Consider the following 22,546-nt stretch of genomic DNA (forward strand, 5'->3'; position numbering starts at 1 on the left):
CCAGTGTTGGAAGTATACACGCTCGGTGCACAGCTGGTAAAGGTTGCTGATAAGAGCTCGTGATAACTCTTGGGTATAAAGTGATTTCGTTGTTATCTCAATGTACTAAGCCGGTAATGGACAGCGATTGCAGAGCACAAGATTAACTAGGGGTGATGATATGATACGGGAGTCAGCCAGTTGGTTATCAAAAATCAATATCACCTCTTGGCTTCCACGCCCCCGCCTCTCTCCCCTCCCCCCTCTCTCTCGTTCTCACTCTTTTCTTGTTTTCCTCCACCATGCACGAATTTCCCTTTCCCCACGGAGGAATTACTCCTGCATCAGCTCCTCGTTCTCTCATCTCCTTTCTGGTCTCCCACATGTATGTGGTCTGGATCAGTTGACATCTGGCGTCAACTCAGGCTCTGCATGGCTGTGGTGACCTCTCATCAAAAGCCGGGGGACTCGAGTATTCATAATCAGTGATCATTTCGCTTGCTCATCGACGGCTAGGATGACGTGGTTGGCTCCTCATCATCATTGTTTTCGATATTTCTTAAGAATTTGAATTGCTTTTACTGCCATGGATGAATAATTGATTTTGATGTAGGCCTATAAGATACCAGTGACTCTTGATAGGGACGGGCGGATCGAGATTTCAAACCAATATCAGTGGAATTTAATCACTGAATAATCAGACTTCGAACCACTTGAACCGTGAGACTTCGACAACGATTTAAAAACAAATAATTATTTTTGGCGATTGTTTTGAGAAAGAGGATTCATGAAAGAATAGATTTATTTGGGGGAAAAAGGCACGGAGTTAATCATCGCAGATGACTGCTGGCGTTGATCTTAAGTGATGAATTCAAAATCGCCAAGGATGAACTTTCACTGTGCCAAGGCGGAGTGATGATTCTAGTGTGATGGTACCACTGGCCTCTTTGGAGGAACCTCTGGCAAGAACCCTCCTGGGTGCGGCCAAGAACCCCGACTGGGTCGGGAGAAGGGTGCAGGAAGACTTCGGACCCAGCTGAGCTCCACCGCGACTGTGAGTGATAACAATCGGGTGTATTGATTACCCTCGTCTATATTATGCGTGATTTGCATGCAACAAGCAAGCCACTGACACGGAACATCTGGGCAGAGAGAGAGAGAGAGAGAGGGAGAGACGGAATAAAAGAGAGGGAGGCAAAGGGGGTTAGCCTTATTTCTGAGTGTTGATTTGCGTGCGTGTTTGAGACATCGTCTTGCTTTTATTCTCCCGTTGACTGTCCAGCTTTATCTAAAGCCAGCTTCGCTCGAGTGTTATTTGTTCAGCTTTCTTACAACGATCAGTTTACTCATTGTAAAGGTGATAACAACGCAATGCAAGTCGCCCAGCTTGCGATGTGCTGTGATTTGGCTTCGAGACCCCTTCTTTTGCCTACACAAGTCACAATGAAGACTATTCTGTGTGCATAATCCGAGTAGGTTTAATACCCGAGTCTCCGGACGTTGTTACATGCAATTAGCAGTTTGACCAGGTGGGCTCACAATCTCAAGAATGCGGAACTCGCCGAGCTGTATTCGTGTGATTGAAGCTGAGGGTTGGTAGACATGGCGCAGAGCGAAGGCGAAAATGACTGCGACATGGATCAAGAAGCGACTAAACAAGAATGTTCTGAGAAGGATGAATCAGAATGTGACAGGACCGTCTCTTCCAGTGGGGCGACCAGTACAGGTGCGACGACAGCGAGACCCAGCAAAGGGGCGGGGTCGTCGAGTGGGGCTGCTTCGAAGAGCAGGAGAAGTCGTCGAAAGCAAAGCGATCCCCGTCGCGTCGGCAGTGAGATAGACAAAATGGAAGTTGTTGAGATCAAATCTGAGATCATAGATCAGGATGATAGTGATAGTAACGAAAAAGATCCGGAAGATAATTTTGACGACGATGTCTTTCTCAAAGTCCGGACCAACGCACTGTCGCCCAATCCTGGAACACCTACGAGTTCGGAACGATTGGAAGGATCATTAGTGCATGATCAATCACGCGTTCGTATCGGAGATCGAAGGGATGTTTTACAGACAGAAGTCGACAACGGCGACGACTGCCAACCTCAGGATCTTAGCATGAGCAGTAAAAAGCGTGATCATAATCGTGTTGTCCTTGCAATACCTTCGGTTGTTAGGCCAACCAAACCTAAAGGAACACAACGTGACCTAGGAAGACGAAATGAGTCAGATTCTGCAAACGCATCCACGCACTCGCAAATTTCCCAGAATAACGCTCATGTTTTTCGAACATTTGCTCATGATTTACAGGCAGAAGGACTTGTCGGTCTCGAGAGAGATTACCGATTGAAGTACAGACACGATTTCGACGACGATTACCACGAATCACATTCCCATGCTATCAATCCCCACCAGGAATACCCCACGCCTCTGCCATTCGCGATTGCCCACCAACACAAAGTTATTCTCGACTCACAAGAGTGCAATTCTCAGGACATCGCGTGCGGTGACCACAAAGAAACAAACGGAAAAACATCTCCATCGACATCCACGTCGTCCTCATCGTCGACGTCACAATCGTCGAAGTCGACAAACAAACCTGGGAGGTCGTATAAGAACTTGAGTCGTTCGCGGAGGATCGTCGCCAACGCCCGAGAGCGTAATCGAGTCCACACGATCAGCGCCGCCTTCGAGGGTCTTCGTCGGGCAGTGCCTTCGTACTCGCACAACCAGAAACTGTCGAAGTTAGCCATACTCAGGATCGCTTGCAGCTACATCCTCGCTCTGGCCAAGCTTGCCGACCTCGATTACAGCCCCGAGGATGAACAGCAGATGAGCTTTGAGGACTGCGTCGATCTCTGCACCGAAACCTTACAAGCGGAGGGAAGATCGAAGAGGCGGAAGGTAAGATCACTGGAAATATAATATACCCCCCTCAATTTTCTCCTCCCCATTTTCCCATCCCCTCCCCTTCCCCACTCTCTCCCCATCTCCCTACCGTCCCCTGTCTTGGACTTTTTTTTTACCTTTTATCTTTCTATGTAAGACCATGCCTGCTGAGAATTTTCTGCCATTTGAGCCAAATCAATGAACATTTATTTTCAATGTTGAAATTAGCTCATATTGGCAATAGAATTAATTTCTTACGGGACTTGGAAACGATCTATAATATAGTTCACACTTAATAGCTCTTATCTAACTCTAAAATTCAATTGAAACGTCAAGTCATTGCATTGGGAGATTTTGTTTGTTGTGAATGTGAGATTATTCCATTCTTTTGATATGATTATACGTTTGACTCCACGGTCATGCTCCTCTGCAAAGGAAACATAATAACCTCAATGTAAATCGTCATGGATGGGATGCATTCAAACTCTTCATCTTCGTTTATATAACAAAAGAAAAACATTTTTATATCAACGAACACTAATCAATCTATGCGTGATGAGAACCTTTGCCCATTGCCAATCTCTTAGGTCTGAAATTTGGATGAAATTTTCGTGAAAAATGTCTTGTGAGCGCGGGCAGATTGTTGTGGCAATTTTTTCACTAAGGTCCTTGAGTTAAGAGATTAGAAAATCGAAATGTAGACCTATAAAATGCTATATCAGGAGCGCAATCGCCAACCCATTAAAGCTATATAGCTCCATTATTACGAAACGCCTAAATGGGGTAACGGTTGCAGTATGGCAAAGCGAACTAGCAAGTGTAAGGATTGATATAGTGACAGTCACACTAATGAAACCGACTCCAAACCGACCTATGGTATGCCATTGAAAATGATGTAATAGATTTGATCGGTCAGGAGTCGGTTTCGTCACACCAAAGAAACCGAGTCCAAACCGAACGATGGTATGCCATTGAACATGATGTAATAGGTTTGATCGGTCAGGAGTCGGTTTTTTCACACCAAAGAAACCGAACCGAGCGATGGTATTACATCGAAAATAAATAGATTTGATCGGTCAGGAGTCGGTTTCGTCACACCAAGGTACCGAATCCAGACCGATCAAAAATGTTTTACATCACTTTCAATGTAATACCTTCAGTCGGTCCGGAGTCGGTTATGTTGATGTGACTGTATAGCACAATTGAGAATCACATGAACGTAATGAATGCGTCCCTCCACCTTTTTTCTTCTTTCTCGATTATTAAAACCACACACACATTTTAGCACATGTGCTTCTGCACTTGAGATCCTCCTTAATAGTCAACGACTATTCATCCAAATTCTAGTTTCATGCATGAATTCAGCTCAGGTTTCCTGTGGTTTTTCTGAAAAATTACTGTCTACTCTCATGCCTGCTTCCCAATATCTATTATTTCTCATCTCCGTTCTCACTGTTTTCCATACTTCAATCGCGATACATGTATTTAGACTTTATTTCAAAATACGATAGACAAGTGATGAGAAAGATTCTAGGTCTCTGGCATTATAATTGATGTACTCGTAATCGGTTACCATCCAGGGGGGGGGGTATTGGTCCTAGATTGGTTACCCCCTCCCTGATATACCAAGCCATAGTCTCCTGCTTTATTCATGCATATTGACCCGTTAATACCAATTCAATTTTCTGTTCATTTTCAATGTAAATGCCAGTGGAGGAAAAGTTAGTACGTATTGAATGGAATTCATGTTTATATACTCTCGTGTTCCCTTCCTTTGTTTTCCCATCGTTTGTCTGATGGCATAAAGGGTATAGATTTGAGGGATAGAAATGTGTTAAGGGTAATTTAGAGATTTTCAGACAATCCTCCCCTCTCCTGTCATCTTCCTCATCGCTCCCGTTTCCATCTCCTTTCCTCATCCTCTACGCGCTTGCTTACCCCCCTATCCATTCCTCTTTCTTTCTCCATTCTCTCATTCCATCCCCTCCCGCTCATTCTCTGTCTCCGTTTGCTCTTTTCTCTTCACTCCCGTCCATGCCCACTTCACAGCTGTTTGCCTTGGTCACCGCTCATCCCGTCGTCGAGTTTCTCGTCGCTCTTGACAACTCTCGAGTCCCGTGAAGAGACTCCTCCTCCCCCTTCTTTCTAAAATAATAGATAGCCCCTTGACGCCGTCTATACAGTAGGCATATACAGCCACAATTCTTAGGTGAACATTGTTTGAATATTGGACAGAATTCCTGTGAAGGTTATCAGAGGAATTATCTTGATTTGTCGGGTACCAACTTCAACGAGTCATGTTGGTGTGGGATGGCATTTGATTCAGATTTTTCTTAGTTTTTCCTTTATTCGTTGTATATGATGGCGGTCATGTTTGCAGAATTACAGGAGCCATCAATAATACTCCTCGTCAGTGTCGGCGTCGTCGAATTCAACTTCTCGTTAGTGATTACTATATACCAAATAACCAAAGTCACATCACATTGCTTCAGCTATTTCAAGACTAGTCAAGTCAAAGATCAAGGCGCAAGTTGTGTATGAGATATGAAAGGTCTATGTCAGACTTTATTTTTTTTTTACTTTGAACGTAATGATGAAAGGTGCAGGCGTGGTGACACTAGAAGATCTACTTTCATCTTTTGAAAATGATAAATCCAAGCGAAGCGATCGAGCAAAATTTGACCCTTTTTTCAAACTGAAATTCTATTTTATCTGATTGGAACTGAAGATACATGCAAGGAAGTTGTTTTATCACCTCCTGTGATTATTTCCTTTATTTCGTTTGAATTTTCTCTCGGTCTTGGAACTTTTTTTGAGGGGGGGGGGGGCAACGGCCCCATGCCCAAATCTGTAGGCCCGACGCCCGTGTAGCAGATATGTTTGGTAATATAATCCCCAATCCCTATAGTCTTATCGTACATGATATGATAATCTCGATTGATTGCGTTTACTGTTCTAAAGGTCATTCCTGCCGATGCGCAAATTATCATGATTTCAATCGAAATTTTCTGAGAGCAGCTGGGATCGAATTGGTTCCAATAATTGAGGCATCTTGATGCTCGGGGGTAGAGATCGGGAGGAGAAGAACTCAGGTAATAGATAGAAAGGGGGAGGGGAATTTCTTTTTTTTTTAGGGGGGGGGGAGTCTGAGAAATATAGATCGTGAAAGGGTCGGGACCTGTTTGATAAGTTTGCACATCGTTACGAGAAATGTATTTATTGTCACGGGTCTCATGATACAAAGATTTGTGCGATTCAATTTTTAACTTATAAACAACGATTTTGATTGGCCCATAGTATCCTTATTTAACGTTGTGCAATGTAACAATGGTGACCATTGGTCCTTGCCGTTTTATGATTGATTTTAAGGCACTGCCATACGGGGCCCTGTATGTCTGTTGGACTTGCGGTCGGACATGAATTGTTAAAAAAGACATTACGAAAAATAATGAGCTGAATGAATCTGCGCGGTTACTGACATGTTGGCTCGCACAACTGGCTTCTGAATAATAGTATGCAGTCTGCTGCTCTGCGTGAGAGACAGTTAACAGACGAGGTCAGCTTGCCCCCTTCCCCCCCCACACCATGAATGTTCATAAACATAGCATAAAGCTTCTGTATGAGATAATTTGCAACGACTCGAGCATCTCGTCAGGGTACATTTTGGCTCAGTGGGATATAATCCTTGCACTTACATAACCAAGGTTGCGGGTTCGAAACTTATTTATTTTGTTAGGCAGCAAAACCCGCACGCTATACACTCTCCCTCGCAGTGAGCAGCACATTGTTGTGTACAACATTGATTTAATAGATCCCGGGAATAGATCAACCCGAAGATTTGCGTAGAAACACAGCATATTTCACCATTACTATACATCGATCTCTAGAGTCATTTTTCATCAAAAAATCCATTGAAGTGAAAGAGATATCGCATGATAATGATGAGAGGTTGTCTCCAAAATACGACTGGTAAAACCTTCTTTTTTCTTAGAGCAAAAGGTCCTGTATACTTGCTCGTAAAAAAAAGTTTGGCCAGTGGCGTACCCCCCCCCCCCCCGTATGGCGCGTAAGATAACCTTGGAGGAGCATATGACATTTTCACAAATGCGTTAGCAACATGACCAAAATCTTCTTTATTTTGGGTCGAAATTATTATAGTTATTAATTTTATTTGAAAAAATACACGCTGTTGGTGTGTTCATGAACAGTCCCCATAGTTACAGCGTGTGCTATTTGATCAATCAAGTCATTGGACTGGACCCACGAGTCGGCATTCTAACACAATAATTTCTTAAATTCCACTATAATATAATTTATTAAGTTTTGCATCATGTACTTTTTTTTAACTCGAGAATGAAATAAATGCGAATGGAATTGAATTGAAAGTGTAAGGACCAATTTTATAATGAACTTCTAAACTGTTACCTCTATACTGGCCTATGATAGATGGGGGCTGTGTGGACACTGGAACCCCCCCCCCCCCTCCCGAATCATCCTCGTCTAAGGAAAAAAGAGGAAGGAAATGAAAATGGGGGAATGTCAAAATCTATCACAAAATTACATTTTATTTTTGCAGAGGTATGTTTACGCTCGCTTGCAACTCTTTGGGATTTTTGCTCCATATGGCAAGTTATGCCCGCTCATTTTTGGTTCATTGTGCCACTGATTGCCGCCTTCTAAAAAATGTCATCATGACTTTGAAGGGGTCCAACAAATCGGCCATTATCATGGTCTAAATTTGGAGACTATGTATCTCGGATGCTTTGAATGGCTTTCAAAAAAATATCGGAAACGAAAAGAGCAAACAGGAAATTGTATAGGCCGACGCTGTGATCTCCAGACTATTCACTCGCGATGTGGTCCGCTATATTTCTTCAGTCTTGCTCTTCTCTTCATTGCTGGAAAAATTGAGAATTTTTTTTATTATTTAAATTGAACATTAAGTGAATTTACCCTTAGGATTATTGAGACGATATGCAATTGCTAGAGTAATGACTTGGGGCTACAGGATGGAAATGGCCGGACTTGAATTATGCAAACCTTTATATCATATTTTAATGATGAAGCGAGAAGGTGCCTACCACTCACTGGCATCAGCATGATCAGAAACATTGAATTTGAACCATTCTATAAGCTCTGGCAACCATAAATGCAAGTTGCCAGTCGATGTACAAGTTGCCCGATGCGTATACTTATCAAATTATTTTGTTTATTATGACGTGTTTTAGAAACGATGATATTTCCATGTATAATGAATTGATCCCCATCATATACCGGAGATCAGATTTCAAGCTTTCATTTACTAGTGATGACATCATGTTGCCAATCAGACACTCCTTTGTATGTTAAAACTGATTTATGTTTCATGAATTATAACGACCAAAATCGATTATAATACAACTATATCAAGAGCTTTCAATACATTTTGCAAGAATGTCTGTTTGTCTTTGATTAGTTTATTCAGGTCTCTGCAAGATTCCATTCATGTGGCCTACATGAAACGACCACACCCATTCTGTAGGGCTAGTTTCATTGGAAGAACGTTTGGTGCACACGATTCTCCATCTTTGCAACGCGAAACCCACATTTAAACTGCGCGGGCCAAAGGCAATTTTCGTGCACAGGTGTTCTACGAGTCGAAATGCAATTTTCTCCAAATCGCCAATCCGCGGCTGCCGCCTCGCGTACCCCGCTAAATGAAAACGCATAATCGAACCAAATGTTGTAGCACATAGAAATATTGCCGCCATTACATATGCATGGCGTGCTTTTAAGGCTGGGGCACATACTTAGTACATAAACGAAATGAGCAGTATGTAAAATGGTAATATAGGCCTACATGTATTATGATGTCCCGCTAAAATATCACCTCTCTAGTTAGAATCAATGTGCAACTTGGTTGTTAATATATATATATATATATATATATATATATATATATATATATAAAAATATTGAAAATGACTGTAAGTGATTATGTAACCTCTAACCAAATTACAAGAGAGATTTTTTTCCATCCATAAAATTAGTCCTACACACTTTCTCAAATAGTAAGTTTAGGCCTAGATTATGTATTTTCGTATTTGAGGAGGAAATCGATGAAAATGGACCCGATTTTCTATTGGAGATTCTGCCTCCCAAGATAATGGAGGCCTGCAGTGGTAGAATCAATGTAAAAATAAATTCAGTATCTCTGTGTAAGGACCAACAAATTGTGATTATTAATGATTAAAAACGTTGATCAGAAAGATATTTTTTAAGTGCACACATACTGCGTTTAGCAGTTTCATTAATTTCATTTGAATGTGGAATAAAAGTGCACTTTTGATTAAAATGCATCGCTCAAGGGCACAGGTATAGCAGGTACCGTGGCCGAGGATCGAACCCCGGACTTTTAAGTCAGGTGCCTTTGCCCTTCCGGCACGGCATCTCCCACAACAACAACAACAAAAACACAGTTTTACAAAAATCTGTGAATAGGCTGACTTGCTGTTGTGTTTGAGGGTAGTTGATATAGGCTATACCTGTAAAATACGTGCAGAATTTTCTTCCGGAACTTTGTCTTTCTGGGGGGGGGGGTGTAATAGTCCCATTCGTTCTTGAAGAAGGACGTTTACAGTATCAACAAGAACAAATGAAAAAAATAAAAGAAAAAAAAATATTTGAAGGGATTTACTATGCTTCTGTTTACGTAATGACTTCTCTACATCCGTAGCCAACTCATAGCATGATCGGGGGGGGGGGGGGGCGGTGGTTATTGTCTCAGTTTTCAAGAAAGATGTTTCTTCTTGAGACAATGAAATCATCTCGTGATTTTTTTTTCCTCCGAAATTCCTCATAATGATTGATGTGATGGGTACGAAAAAGTGCCTTGAGTTAATCGTGAAATCCTATCCCAGCGATGTCACTGACCTCCTCTCCCTGATCGAGGATTAGCCTGAGAAACGATACAGTCACACCAGGGATGTGTAACACTTCCCTGGTCACACATATCAACCCAACTCCAAACCGAACGATGGTTTGCCATCCGAAGTAACGTAAGTGCTCTCTTTGGTTTGGTGTCAGTTTTGTAATTGGTATATGACTATTGCATAATAATGGCGCATTGGTCAATACAGGTGGGGGCCCACCCGGCCCGTACCCCCTCCCCACCTTTGAGAGCCATGATTTTTTTTCTTAAAGGGATGCTCCGGGCTGAAGATATTTATATCTAAACAAAATTAATGGAGTTAAATTCACAGCGCAAATTGCTGAAAAGTTCATAAACATCGGATAACAAATTACAAATTTATTGAATTTTAAAGTTTAGCAGTATTTTAGTGAAAACAGTATAATATGCATGTCATCATGAATATTCATCAGGCGGGCTGATGATGTCACATCCCCACTTTCCTTTTTCTTATGTTATTTCTTTATGTTAAACTTAGATTTTTGTAAAGTACTAGATACATGTATATTAATTTGTTATTGTAAAGCGCATTGAAATGTTAATGTATGCGCTATATAAATGTAACATTTATTTATATTATTATTATTTCATGATTTTTTTTTACCTGTGTTAATTATTATCTCCGTTATGATTAAATAAGTTGTAGCAATAAATAACTAATGCGCTTAATCAGCTGTCAGTCCAGTTTCGATTCTTGGTGTAACAATTAAAAAAAAAACTAATTTCATATCATAAAATACAAAAGAACAAGTGAAGATATGACATCAGCTACCCACCTATTAAAATTGATATTCATGAAGGCGATGCTGGAACTGTTTCACCGGAATAATGCAAATTTTATGATACAGTATATTCGTTGTTTGTTATCCGATTTTTTGACATTTTCAGCATTTTGCAGTGTGAATTGTACTTTATTTATTTACATAAAAATATCTTCAGCCTGGAGTATCCCTTTATTGAAAATGTCGTGCATACGCAAGTGGAGACCCTACTTTTTTGCCCGTCAAATAGATTGTTCTTGACATATGTTAATGATCATCATTCAAAAAATAAGACCCATTTTCCTAAAAAAAAATATATATATATATAAAAAACGCGCCCTTTTGAAATATCCTGGATCCGCCCCTATAAGGGCGTAATCTTGATGAGGTATATAGACGAAAAGACGAAGGGAATGCCTCGAAGAGCAATTGTCCTTGCTAACATACCGACATTGAAGGGGAAAAGGGAACCCAAAAAATGAGATAAAATGATAAATAGAAGGATGTGTGTGTGTGGGGGGTCTCTTTGCTGGATAATCATGACCGTCATCTTCGCGGTAAACCCCAAGACCCAGGGATGATCGGAGCTTTCCTCCTAAAATGTCATGTGGTTTGAAAAGGGAATGATGTTGTCATGATTTCAATGAATGTGGCAAAGTGAAACAAACTGAAAATTGAAATGTTCATGGAAATCGTTTGTTAAAATGAGTTTAAACAAAGTGCGTGTAGTCAACATAACATGAACAAGGGTTCAACAACCTATCGAATATATGAGGGCCTGGTATATTTACCTCTATATAGTACCTTGCTATGATTCTCCATTTTCTGTTCTACTCTCCGCAGTCCACACGCTGCAGTCGAAGTCATGGATTCGATTTCTGGTCAAGGCAAAGAATGGGGGGGAGGACGCCCCCGAAAGGGTCCAAGCAGAGAAAAAAAAATGAAAAGGAGACACAAATAAAGGAAAAATATATAGGAAGAGGGTTAAATGTGAAAATCATGAAATGATTGTCGTGGATATATGGTAAACATTTTCAAGAAGATGAATTTTCATTTAAATAGGGATTTTGTGCTCGCTTGTTTCCCAGCTATTTATTAAAGCCCCCCCCGTACGCCATGTTCTGCCCCCCAGTTTTTGTTCACGCCATTGCAAATCAGGATTTTCAAACCCCGTCGGAAACTCGGTTAATTATAATGGACTGGTAAAATGGAAGTAGGTGAGCAGTGACAAGTTGAGCCCAGTTTACAAAATGACTTGAGAAAAATGTTGAAATCATATTGGTCAGGTTAGAGTTAAAAAGAATCGGTGACTAATCGCCTTCTTCATGTTCTTGGTTGATTGTAAAATCATCTATTCGTAAACACATCCATGCATCATTCTTCTTCATCACCCACTCTCCCTCCCCTATCTACCTCACCTCTCCTTCTTGAGGATGGCCAAGGGGGATTCAGCAGACAGTCCCCACTTGTGCTTCTCAAGAATCAATCACACCAGCCCAAAGAGACCTCATGAACCCTGGTGAGCGGCATGCTCATGACAAACCTCGCCGGAAACCCGGCTCTGTCAAGTAGTGCACAGCTGCTTGAGGGGGAAGGAACCACTTTTCTTTAGGTTTCCCCTCTCCTTTGCCAACGCACATTAGCCAAGACATTTACAAATACATATATGTCGTCTGCAAGGGTATTTGGCGCGCAAACCAGAGGGGAGTCACTGTTGACAGATCCATACAACATGGATGCTAACCATGTGAATTATTTGTATATGACGTCATAATAATGTCTGGGCGGGGTTGTTGTTGTCTAATGTGTTTAATTACTCTAATTGTCTTGATGATGCAGCCCTTCCCTTTATCATGGACCTACAACAAAGGTCCAATGTCAAACTCTGCTCTACTAAAGGGGGAGGGGGCGGGGTTGATATATATTCCCCGCCATTTTTTAGTAACTATGCTAACAAAGATAATTGCCCTCTAATTTCTAAAAGTTTTGCCTTTGCAAAAGTCCAACGGTCTTATAGCTCCATGGTCTAATACATATTTTGCAATTTAGGCTAAATATGTTTTTAAAGCAATGTTGCTTGCAACAGAGAAGTTGCTCCTATTACCGCCATTCATGCTCACACCTAAGCATTGTGGTTAGCAGGTTCAAGAAATTTCTTCCTTGTGTTGGAATACAACTGACTACCGTCAAGGGGGTAGGGTACGGAAGGAAATTCATACCTATTTTTTTTTACATCTTTTGACCGTTTTCTATTCATTATATGATTTATTTTTGCTATTGTGGCGTGGCTAAACTTTAGTAAAGTAGGCCAATGTGATAGCATGAAGATACCAACATAAATTTCTATCTCCATGGTGATAGTTGTACGAGTATGTAGATGTTCCCTCCTCTCCAATTGGGAGAGGGGTCGTAATGGCCCTTCAAGCCCCGCAATGCTTCCCCACTATACCATACCATACCCAATTTCTGAAGTGTTTTGTGATAACCGACAAGTGTTTTCTTACTCATGCTCCGCTTGGGGCTCAAATAATGAAAGCTGGTTTTTCCTTGAGCTTATCCGGACTCCGACCGATGTTATTGATTTCAGTTTTTTTTCTAGGCCTCCATCAACCCACATGGTCCTGACCAAGACGTATGCTTGGGGGCGGCCTAGCATGGCAGGGTCATGGGATGACGAAAGGTGTCGGGCCTTTTGCATAATCTTGAATATGACACATATGCCAGTTCTGTAGATTGCCAAATACTGTGTTTGGAAGCTTCGTGGTCTCGGTTCGGACTATCACCTTTAAATCAGAGGTCGCGGGTTCGAATCCAAGTCATGTCGCTATTTCCTTCATCAGAAATGTATTCACGTCGTGCCGCACTCGACCCAGGTGAGGTAAATGGGTACCTGGCATGAATTTATGCCTAAAACAGATGCACTGCTAAACCCATGCAAGGTAATTTGACATGCATTAATAAATATTGTAAGGCATTAACTCTGTACACGATGCCGTTGGTTTGCAATGGATGTAAAAGGCATTTCGGATCGTGAAGAGTGTCAAATACATTGACTTGTCAGATGTATTACCCTCCAAAGTTTGTTTTATCCAACAGACAGTCGCATGTGTTTCGGTCTCAGTCAACCAAAAAATTGTCACATTTGACAGCTTGTTGGTGAAATGTTGATAAAAAACTCTCAAATTATGTTGTTATTCATTTGACATTGATAGAAAACAAAACAAAACTGATATTTAAATAATCAAGAAAAGATCCAGAAAATAATCCTCCCGAACTGAATATAAACAGAAGGATATTCCACTCCCATTGAATTTTTAAATATCGTCAAACGAATCGCGATATTTGTTTTCATTGATTTTCCTTGATTTAAAGGGTAAAAATGTTGCCTCATGATATCTCATTACCTCTGGATCGTATTGGCATCAATCTAAGAAAATTCATTCATCCATCAAACGATGATAAAATGGAAAATGCCGTGAAACTGTCTTCTTCACAAACCAAACTCTTGAGTGTGGACCAAGAGACTACGGATGACCCCCCCCCCCTCATCTCCTTCTCTGATCGTGACCAAGTTTTTAGGAATGTGTCAGAGGTATGGTTCCTTTGGGACTCGTCAAATCTTTCCAGGACCAAGCCCTCTTGTCGTCTGAGCTCCTCCTATCTCTGTACCCAGGTCATTTCAGGTCACGGCCGCACTTTCTCAAATTCTCTCTCTCTCCCTGTATTTCTTTCTCTCTTTTAGGAGCGGGTGCCAGTTTCTTGACCTGATAAGGTCATAATTTGCGGGGTCTTCGGTTGGAACAAGAGCAATTAGTAACCATGGCGCCATGACGCTTCGAGAGTCGGTGCGGTGGTTTCTCGAATCTAGATTGAGAACCTCGGGTTGTTTTGTTCGGTATTGTTTCGGAATTTCTCTATGTCAGCAGAGAAGATTTGTCTATATATGGATCGGGTAAATTCGGGTTTATATGTTCAGTGGTTTGTTTGATAGTAATTCTGTTATCTTATTGATTTATTCTCATTCATTCTTTATTCTAATATTGCATCCATTGTTTTCTTGATCTTACCTTCGCGATCATATTTTTAGTGAGGGCTGAATGGGGATGGGTGATGCCGAGACCAGATATTTGGAATATTTGGCAATCTTTGTCTCACTATTAATCAAATCAGTACTATTGGAATCAAGGCTCGAGCATGTTTGTAGAATCGTGCATGATGACACATATATGCACTAGCGTACCTGGGGGGGGGGGCAGTCTGCTCCCCCTGACGAGTCACAACCCATGCAAAGGACGTATCCCCCCTGTCGAGCTTGAAAACCCCCTTTTTTTGCTTGTCAATTTTTTGTCTGGTACGAAATCCTTTATTTTTAATTGAAGACTTTTTTTTGTCAATTTTTTTGGTGGACGGTTTTGCCCCCCCCCCCCTGTGGAAAATCATAGGTACGCTACTGCATAATTATGTGCCTATTATTTTTTTATTAAGTAATAATCACGAGTTTGGTTATGGAGAGTCAATGGTGTTGTCAAGGCAGTATGAACCTCTTGACAAAGGAAGTCGCCTTGCTTTGAAGTTTTATTCGAGAGACTAACTCGGCTCCCCTCCCGAGACGTACCTAGCAGTCAAGTGCAACCATTATTGTCACTCGTAAAAAAGTTCCGAACGTGTAGTTGACCACCCAGAGATTGAGACCAATTAGCAGTCGACACTATAGGTCATCGATAACTCACATGTCAATCGTCTGCTCATGGTCTGTTACAAAGAAAGTTAAGACATATTCCTCTGATGGTCTTGTCGTTTATTACTCTGTCAAGAAAGATGATCATGGTTATGCCGACAAATTGACTAAATAAAGGAAGACCCTGCTACACTGGTGGTTCAGTGGTAGAGCGTTCGCCTCTTGAGCAGGATGTTATGGGTTTGCTTCCTGGTCGAGTCATACCAGGGAGTTCTTCGGTCATACCAGATACTTTAAAATGGGACCTCCTACCTTTTCATAAGACACTATTTAGGATGAAGAAGGGTAATGTTGCAGGGGAGAGCAGTTCATAAGAGCTGAAGTAAGAATTATTATTATTTAAATGGGGAGTTGGGGCCATGCTTGGTCTCCCGAAAATTTCACGATCAAGAGAAGAAAAGGGGAAAGGGAAAAGGAGAAAACATATTTTTGAAAAATATTATTTTCTAACATAATCATCAAATCTATCACAAAATTAGGTTTCAAATTGAAAAAGGTCAAAATGTGTGGTTACTCGCTACGCTCGCTTGCAACTTAAAAAAAATTGCTCTATCCGCCATGCTTGGTGCCTTCGGCGGAATCTTTGGCTCATTATACACCACGGCCGTGTTGACTTTGAATATGGCTTGCAAGGACTTGCCTTTCTATTAATAAATTTAGCATGTCTTTTCCGAAACACGATTTTCCTGCCCATCCAGTTTTCATTTAATGGATCACGAGACAGAGGTATTGTGAGAAATTAATCAGCAGAATCAACTATCATGCCTATTACAGGTCATTTATCATGTTTATAACTGCAAGAGTTCTCATTCCAGTCAAGACGAAGAACCCTTCAGGTATAGAAGCAGAGTGTCGTATGTACTACTACATGTATATATTAGTTTTCGATCAGTTGCAATCTTGATGAAATAGTTTCCTTGGGTCGGTGGTCAGTGTGACTAGCAATGTTCTCGTTCGATCATTGCCACTTACGATTGATTACAAACCCATGTGCTACAGGGTCCACAAGTGAAAGTCATGCAACGGGCATGTTGGATGACTAATGAGATGAAATTGACCTCACCACATTGTGAGCCTTGACCCACTGCCGATCATCCTGACATACGAGACAACGCAGGTGGCAGACACTTGGCAGTTCATTTTCAATTTTCTCTTCAGCTCCACCATGGTTGAAACCCTTTTGGGACACATTTGTTTATTGGTTGAACTTCGGCCCGTTAATCCCCGCATCTTGGCCTTGCTAGTTCATTTCGCACTTGTCGATTGAAGTGTACATGTGTTGATATTCCTTTTTTTCCGTCAGCTAGACTTTGGTGTTTGCTCACTTTCAAGGAGAATGTGACATTGATGGCAATGTAGATCTCTATTATAAAGTCTTTGCTCGCACCCCGCCCCTTCCAGTACCCTTGGTTTACGAATGATACATTACCGACAATATAATCATGATAATGTCAAAATTGTGAAATGGAGATCTGCATTGCCATCAATGTCACATTCTCCTTGAAAGTGAGCAAACACCAAAGTCTAGCTGCCGAAAAAAAGGGTATGATACGGTCCACGGTCTTTGTGAAGAGTAAAAATGATAGATATTTTTTCTCCTTTTTTTCTTAAAAATCCAAATGTAATATGATGATGATATCTCATGAATACCCAAGCCTTCGGCATTTCCTCCTCCCCTCTCAATCTTGAGATTACAGGACGATGGTTATTCTTATCATGAACGAAATTATTTACTTACCCGATCTCTCAACGTCATGCCTATCTTTATTGCTCAACTTCAAACCCCATCCATCTCCCTCATGATCACAGGAAATAGATAGCCTCCTTCACTCATCCTTGAACTCTTTCTTTTGTTACTAAACACGAAATTGAAAACGGGTAAGACACACTCCGACATCGTCTCCTTCGTAATCATTGTCCTCATCATCCCCATTCTCATATTCATTATCATTACGAATTTGTTAGCCGTCGTCATCATTATCATCATCATCATCATTAACATCATAACTATCATCATTATCATTTTCACTATCATCATCACCAGTATGTCCGCCGCCATTCTGATCAATGTCAGTGGGCGATAAAATAACGTATCACCGTTCTTGTTGTCATCATCATTGTCATCACCACCATCATTTTCGTCCGGATGCGATTCGTAAAGATTTGACATTATGGTATCCATGGTGATTTTTAGTTGATATAGTAACTGCCATGAAATCCTTGAGTTTGATTAGGTGATGAGCAGTGGCGTAATGAGCCAAAGATTTTGAGGGGGCCCTAGATATGGCGTATCGGGCAAAATCTATATATAAAAAAAAGTGAGCGAGCGAGCAAAATTTTCGACTATTTTTTTTAAATCCAATTTTGTAGATTTTTACATGATATTAAAAAAATAATGAAATAATATCATATTTCACCCTTCTCTCTTTCTCTTGTCCCCCTAGTTCTCTTTTATTCTTGGTCATTCTTGGCTTTTGGGGGGGTAGCGCCCCAGGCCCCCTTATCTGCACGCCACTGCTTCTGAGCCATTTACAATGGTAGTTGCCATAATCGGAAGTTTTGTTTGAAACGGTTCGCAGATCATTATTGCCTTAGTGACATCTCCAATCATCATCATCATCATCATCTCCGTCATCTGTACCGTATCCTGTTATCAGAAACAGCATCAGAATCGCCACCATCGCCATTGTCACTTCTTCATCATAATTCTCAACATGAGCATATTCTTTAGCAGTAGACCTATCCATCGTCAATAGCATAATGACCACCATCATCATTTATCAAGATGACGATGACCATGATGATGCCTGATGGGGATGATGATAATCATCATCATCACCATGATCATCACAACTCTTGTCATTATTATCATCATTATCATCACCATCTTCATCATTACCACTACCACTACCACCACCATCAACATCAACAACAGTTTTGGCAGCAATTGGTTTAATACCATCTTCATAATCATTGTCACATCACCGCAACCTCCATTTTGTTTTTGTCTTAGTTGATGCTATATCTTTGATATCGCAATCAACACCATCACTGTCCTCTTTTTGAAGAGCCTATCCTTTTAAACTCTTTACTCTTTGACAATCATTAACCATTTTCTGTGTAAGCATCGGGCCGTGTGGGGTCAGGCATTATTCTGTCATCAGCGAGTCATATCATCAAATCGCGCCATTATTCAATATTGCCCATTTGTGCTTGTCATCATTTTCATTACCCAAGAAGCTGAGGAGCGCAGATGTATTGTGCTAATTTAAACCGTCGAACAGGTTCTCCCTCTGAATATTGTCAATAATGCAATGCGTGAGCGAGTGATGAGCAAAGATTGGGGCGTGTAGAGGAAGGGAGATGGATAGATTTCCAGTTGAATTGGTCTTTGCCGTGGCGTAATTTTGTAGCAGCGGAGTGTTCGGGTCGCCTAATTATTCAAGGTATAGATAGGCTGTTTTTGTGCTGCCTGCTGCTTGCTCGCTGCTGCTCAGAGCCTTTTCTTCTGTTCGCCCGGCTGGCGCATTGATCGCTGCCCATCGCCTGGGGGACGGGCCTCGCACGCGATGGAAGAAAACATCTGTCCACATGGCCGCGTGGTTGCCATGACTACTAATGGTGTGCCCGCGCTTTTCCTCTTTCGCCATCTCTCTCTCTGCATCACTTTCTCTTGCTTGCTGTTGTTCATTACACATCCGTTCGCTTTTTACTCTGCCCCCCCCCCCCCTCTCTCCCTCTCCTCTATTTCAATCTTCCGATATTCTAGCTTTTACTACAACTATCCCCCTTTTCCCAATGCTTTCATTTCTCTCTCAAACATCATTATCATCATCTCTCCCCCTCCCTCTGTCTCCCACCATTTCCATCTCTATTTGGCCCCTTTTCTCTCCATCTCTCTCCTTCCATGTAATCCTTGCATGCTTTTCAACCTCTGCATCCAAATCGTCCATTGTGATTTAAAGAGGATAAATGGTAGTGGTAATTATAAGGTATACACAGTCAGGTTCGGCGTGAAATATGTGTATACCATTCTACAAACAGCATATACCATTATCACATACTATTTCCTATATCAACACGAAGACAAAATTCTAGTTTTTTTGTGCATGCGAGCGACATTACAGTGGTCTTGTTTTTTTTTCGAGATGGAAATAGATCGAAATGATTAATTTCAAGATCTTGAAGAATATATATATATAATTGGGGGCCTGGCTGAATTGGAAAATCGTTAAATGTTAATTGTATATATTTGAACAATCGACCATCAACTTAATGTTTTTATAACATGTTTTTTTTGCATTAAAAAACAATATTTAAGTAATTTTTTTCTTTTTCTTCTTCTGCTTTTCCTCTTCTATCTATCCTATCATTCAACCTATCCTTTCTCCTATCCTTCTATTCCCCTCTTGTTTCTTCCTATCTCTTTTCAACACAGGGCCCGTTAGAGTGACATGGAGACGTTGGAGGCGCTCTTCACCCTCTTACAAGGCTGGTGCAAGGAAAGAAGGAATTCTGAACCTTTTGACAAAAATGGCATGCGGCATGCAGTACCGTAGGCTCAACGAGGATTTATTCATCTATCAGGGCTGGAAATACGAGTAAGACATGTGCCCATGGCCCCCTTAAAATGATATTATGATGAGACTTGGAGATGAGATCCCCATCTCCATTGGGGCGGTGCTTCATGGAGCAGGGGGCAAGTAGAGAAAACCCGAAAAGAAAAGAAAAAGATAAGGAGGGAAAGAGGAAGAAAGAAGACTTGAGGTCTGTTTCGTGTATACTATAATATCCTTATTCAGCTGAGAAAAAGTCATTATGTTACCTATTTCGCCTTGTCCCCTATACTATCAAAATATTATGGTATTTTACACTGTGCACACTAAAACCGCCATTTGAATATTTATGATTCCCATAATACATGAGGTTGGGATGAATTAGGGGAAAGAGATGAATATGTATTTAATTATTTTTTGTTTGGGTTGCGGTTGGGTCTACACATTCACGTCTAACGACGTAAAATTAGTTGAGACTATACTCTGAATGTATGTATAATTCGATCGCGAGGTGGGGGCAAGGCAACATACTTCTGACATTTTCGATACTGCAACAAATAACAATCAGAAATTCAGATATAAAGTTTAAACTTGATTTCCTTTTTTTTTATTACAGGAAATAAATAAGTACTTAAACAAACTAATAAAGCATAAATAATAAATAGTCTTACGTCTCTTGAAATCAGTTCTGGTGTTATTCCAATTTTATGGTCCAAATGATAAGATCCCAGTTGGCTGGCGAAAATTCACAATGATGGCGATGATGAAACTGATGTTGAAGTCCGATGAATAATAAGAGTCACTGCAACGAGTTGAAATGTCCGTGAAGACGATGTTGATGATGATTAACAGTCAATTTCAGCAATCCATGGGTTGAAGCGTGTTCATTGAACAGGTTGATGATGTTGATGATCTCGATGAGAACTGATAATTTCTCTCTCAAAATAACTGCAAACAGTTCATTGATGCATAAACTGCTCTGATCTGATCTGGTGAAGTGATCTCATATGATGTGATGTGATCTCCTGCTCTCATATGATGTGATGATCAAGTGATCTAATATGATGTGATGATGTGATTGAAAAATCTGCAGCTTTATATCAAATTTCAATCTAATCTAGAAGCTTCTAAAAAAATGTCACCACCATAGAAGGTTCTAGCACCTTCTTCCAAAAGAAAATTCTCCTATAATGGAGCAGTCAAAAATCCAGAAGACTCTTGAATGACCTTATTGAAATCAAGAGTGTCAATAACATAGCTAAGCCTATTGTTCCTAATCTCTATTCAGAAATAACAATACAACTCCTTGGCTTTTAAATAGGCAAGGCCTGCATAATAAAAAGACATTCCTGAATGTTCTTTACAATTCTTGGCTATCCTTAAAGGGAAATAACTAATAGATGAATGTAATTGCTTTTACAATTCTTCTAAAATTATTCTTATATGTAACACCTCCCCCACCGGAGAAAAGAAAGCTTTACCGTAGTAAAGGTTTCTTTAAGATTACTTTTTTCTTTTAACTGTTCAAAGTCATCTTGATAAATCATTTACATTTATCGTGTACAAAGATATAGTACTTAACGAACATGTTAAAATAAATGAACATCAAAGATGTTTTCTTCAAATGACACACTTGGTCAAAATCATGAATAATTTCACTTTTTATACTCTTGATAGAGCATCAGCAATTACATTATTCTTTCCCTTTATGTGTACAATTTTCAAAGGGAATGGTTGGAGCATTAGGCTCCATCTGTACAGTCTTTGATTCTTTGTTTTGAATTTCTCCAAAAACACAAGAGGATTGTGATCTGTATAGACTGTAATCTCTCCATTGGTTAGATACACCTCAAACTGCTGAAGGGCTAGTACGAGACTCAGGGCCTCTTTTTCAATAGTTGAGTATTTCTTTTGAAACCGATTGAGTTTCTTAGAGAAGTAGCACACTGGTTTTTCGATGCCTTCTTCATCTTCTTGGAGCAATACTGCTCCTACTCCAACATCACATGCATCAATTGCTACTTTGAATGGCTTTGTGAAGTTTGGAGCTGCCAAAATAGGCTCATTCACCAAAATGGCCTTTAATTTCTCAAATGATCTTTGACATTCGTCAGACCAAACATACTTCATTTTTGCCTTCAGCAGGTTTGTCAGAGGACTAACCACAGTACTGAAATTTTGAACAAATTTCCTGTAGAAGCCACTCATACCTAAGAATCTGAGCAATTCTTTCTTAGTTGTGGGAATTGGGAAGTCTAAGATAGCTTGTATCTTGGCTTCTCTTGGTAGCACTTGCCCTTGACCAACCACATGACCAAGATATGTGACCTTTGCCTTGGCAAATTCACTTTTCATCAGATTCACTACTAGATTGGCTTTGTCCAGCCTGTCAAACAGTGCTCGCAAATGATTCAGATGATCATTCCAAGTATCACTGTATACTAGGATGTCGTCTATGTATACGACACAATTGTCAAGTCCGGCAATCACTTGATTTGTCAACCTTTGGAAGGTTGCTGGTGCATTTTTCATTCCAAAAGGCATGACTTTGCATTGAAATAAGCCTTCGGGTGTGACAAAGGCTGATATCTCTTTGGCTCGGTCAGTCAGTGGCACTTGCCAATATCCTTTAAGCAAGTCTATCTTTGTGATATAGGCAGAATTTCCAACTCTATCAATA

The 22,546-nt window shown here is 40.6% G+C and overlaps 1 protein-coding gene across 1 annotated transcript; it reads left to right on the forward strand.

Annotated features, from left to right (window-relative positions):
- Positions 1-343: 343 nt before the first annotated feature.
- LOC121425057 lies at positions 344-20,388 on the forward strand. Its single transcript, XM_041621012.1, has 2 exons — positions 344-2,877; positions 19,749-20,388. Exons 1-2 carry the CDS (start codon positions 1,582-1,584, stop codon positions 19,761-19,763), a joined length of 1,311 nt encoding a protein of 436 aa, XP_041476946.1. The 5' UTR covers positions 344-1,581; the 3' UTR covers positions 19,764-20,388.
- Positions 20,389-22,546: the final 2,158 nt, after the last annotated feature.

The sequence above is a fragment of the Lytechinus variegatus genome, chromosome 12 (assembly GCF_018143015.1).
Source record: "Lytechinus variegatus isolate NC3 chromosome 12, Lvar_3.0, whole genome shotgun sequence".
In the NCBI taxonomy this organism is placed as follows: domain Eukaryota; kingdom Metazoa; phylum Echinodermata; class Echinoidea; order Temnopleuroida; family Toxopneustidae; genus Lytechinus; species Lytechinus variegatus.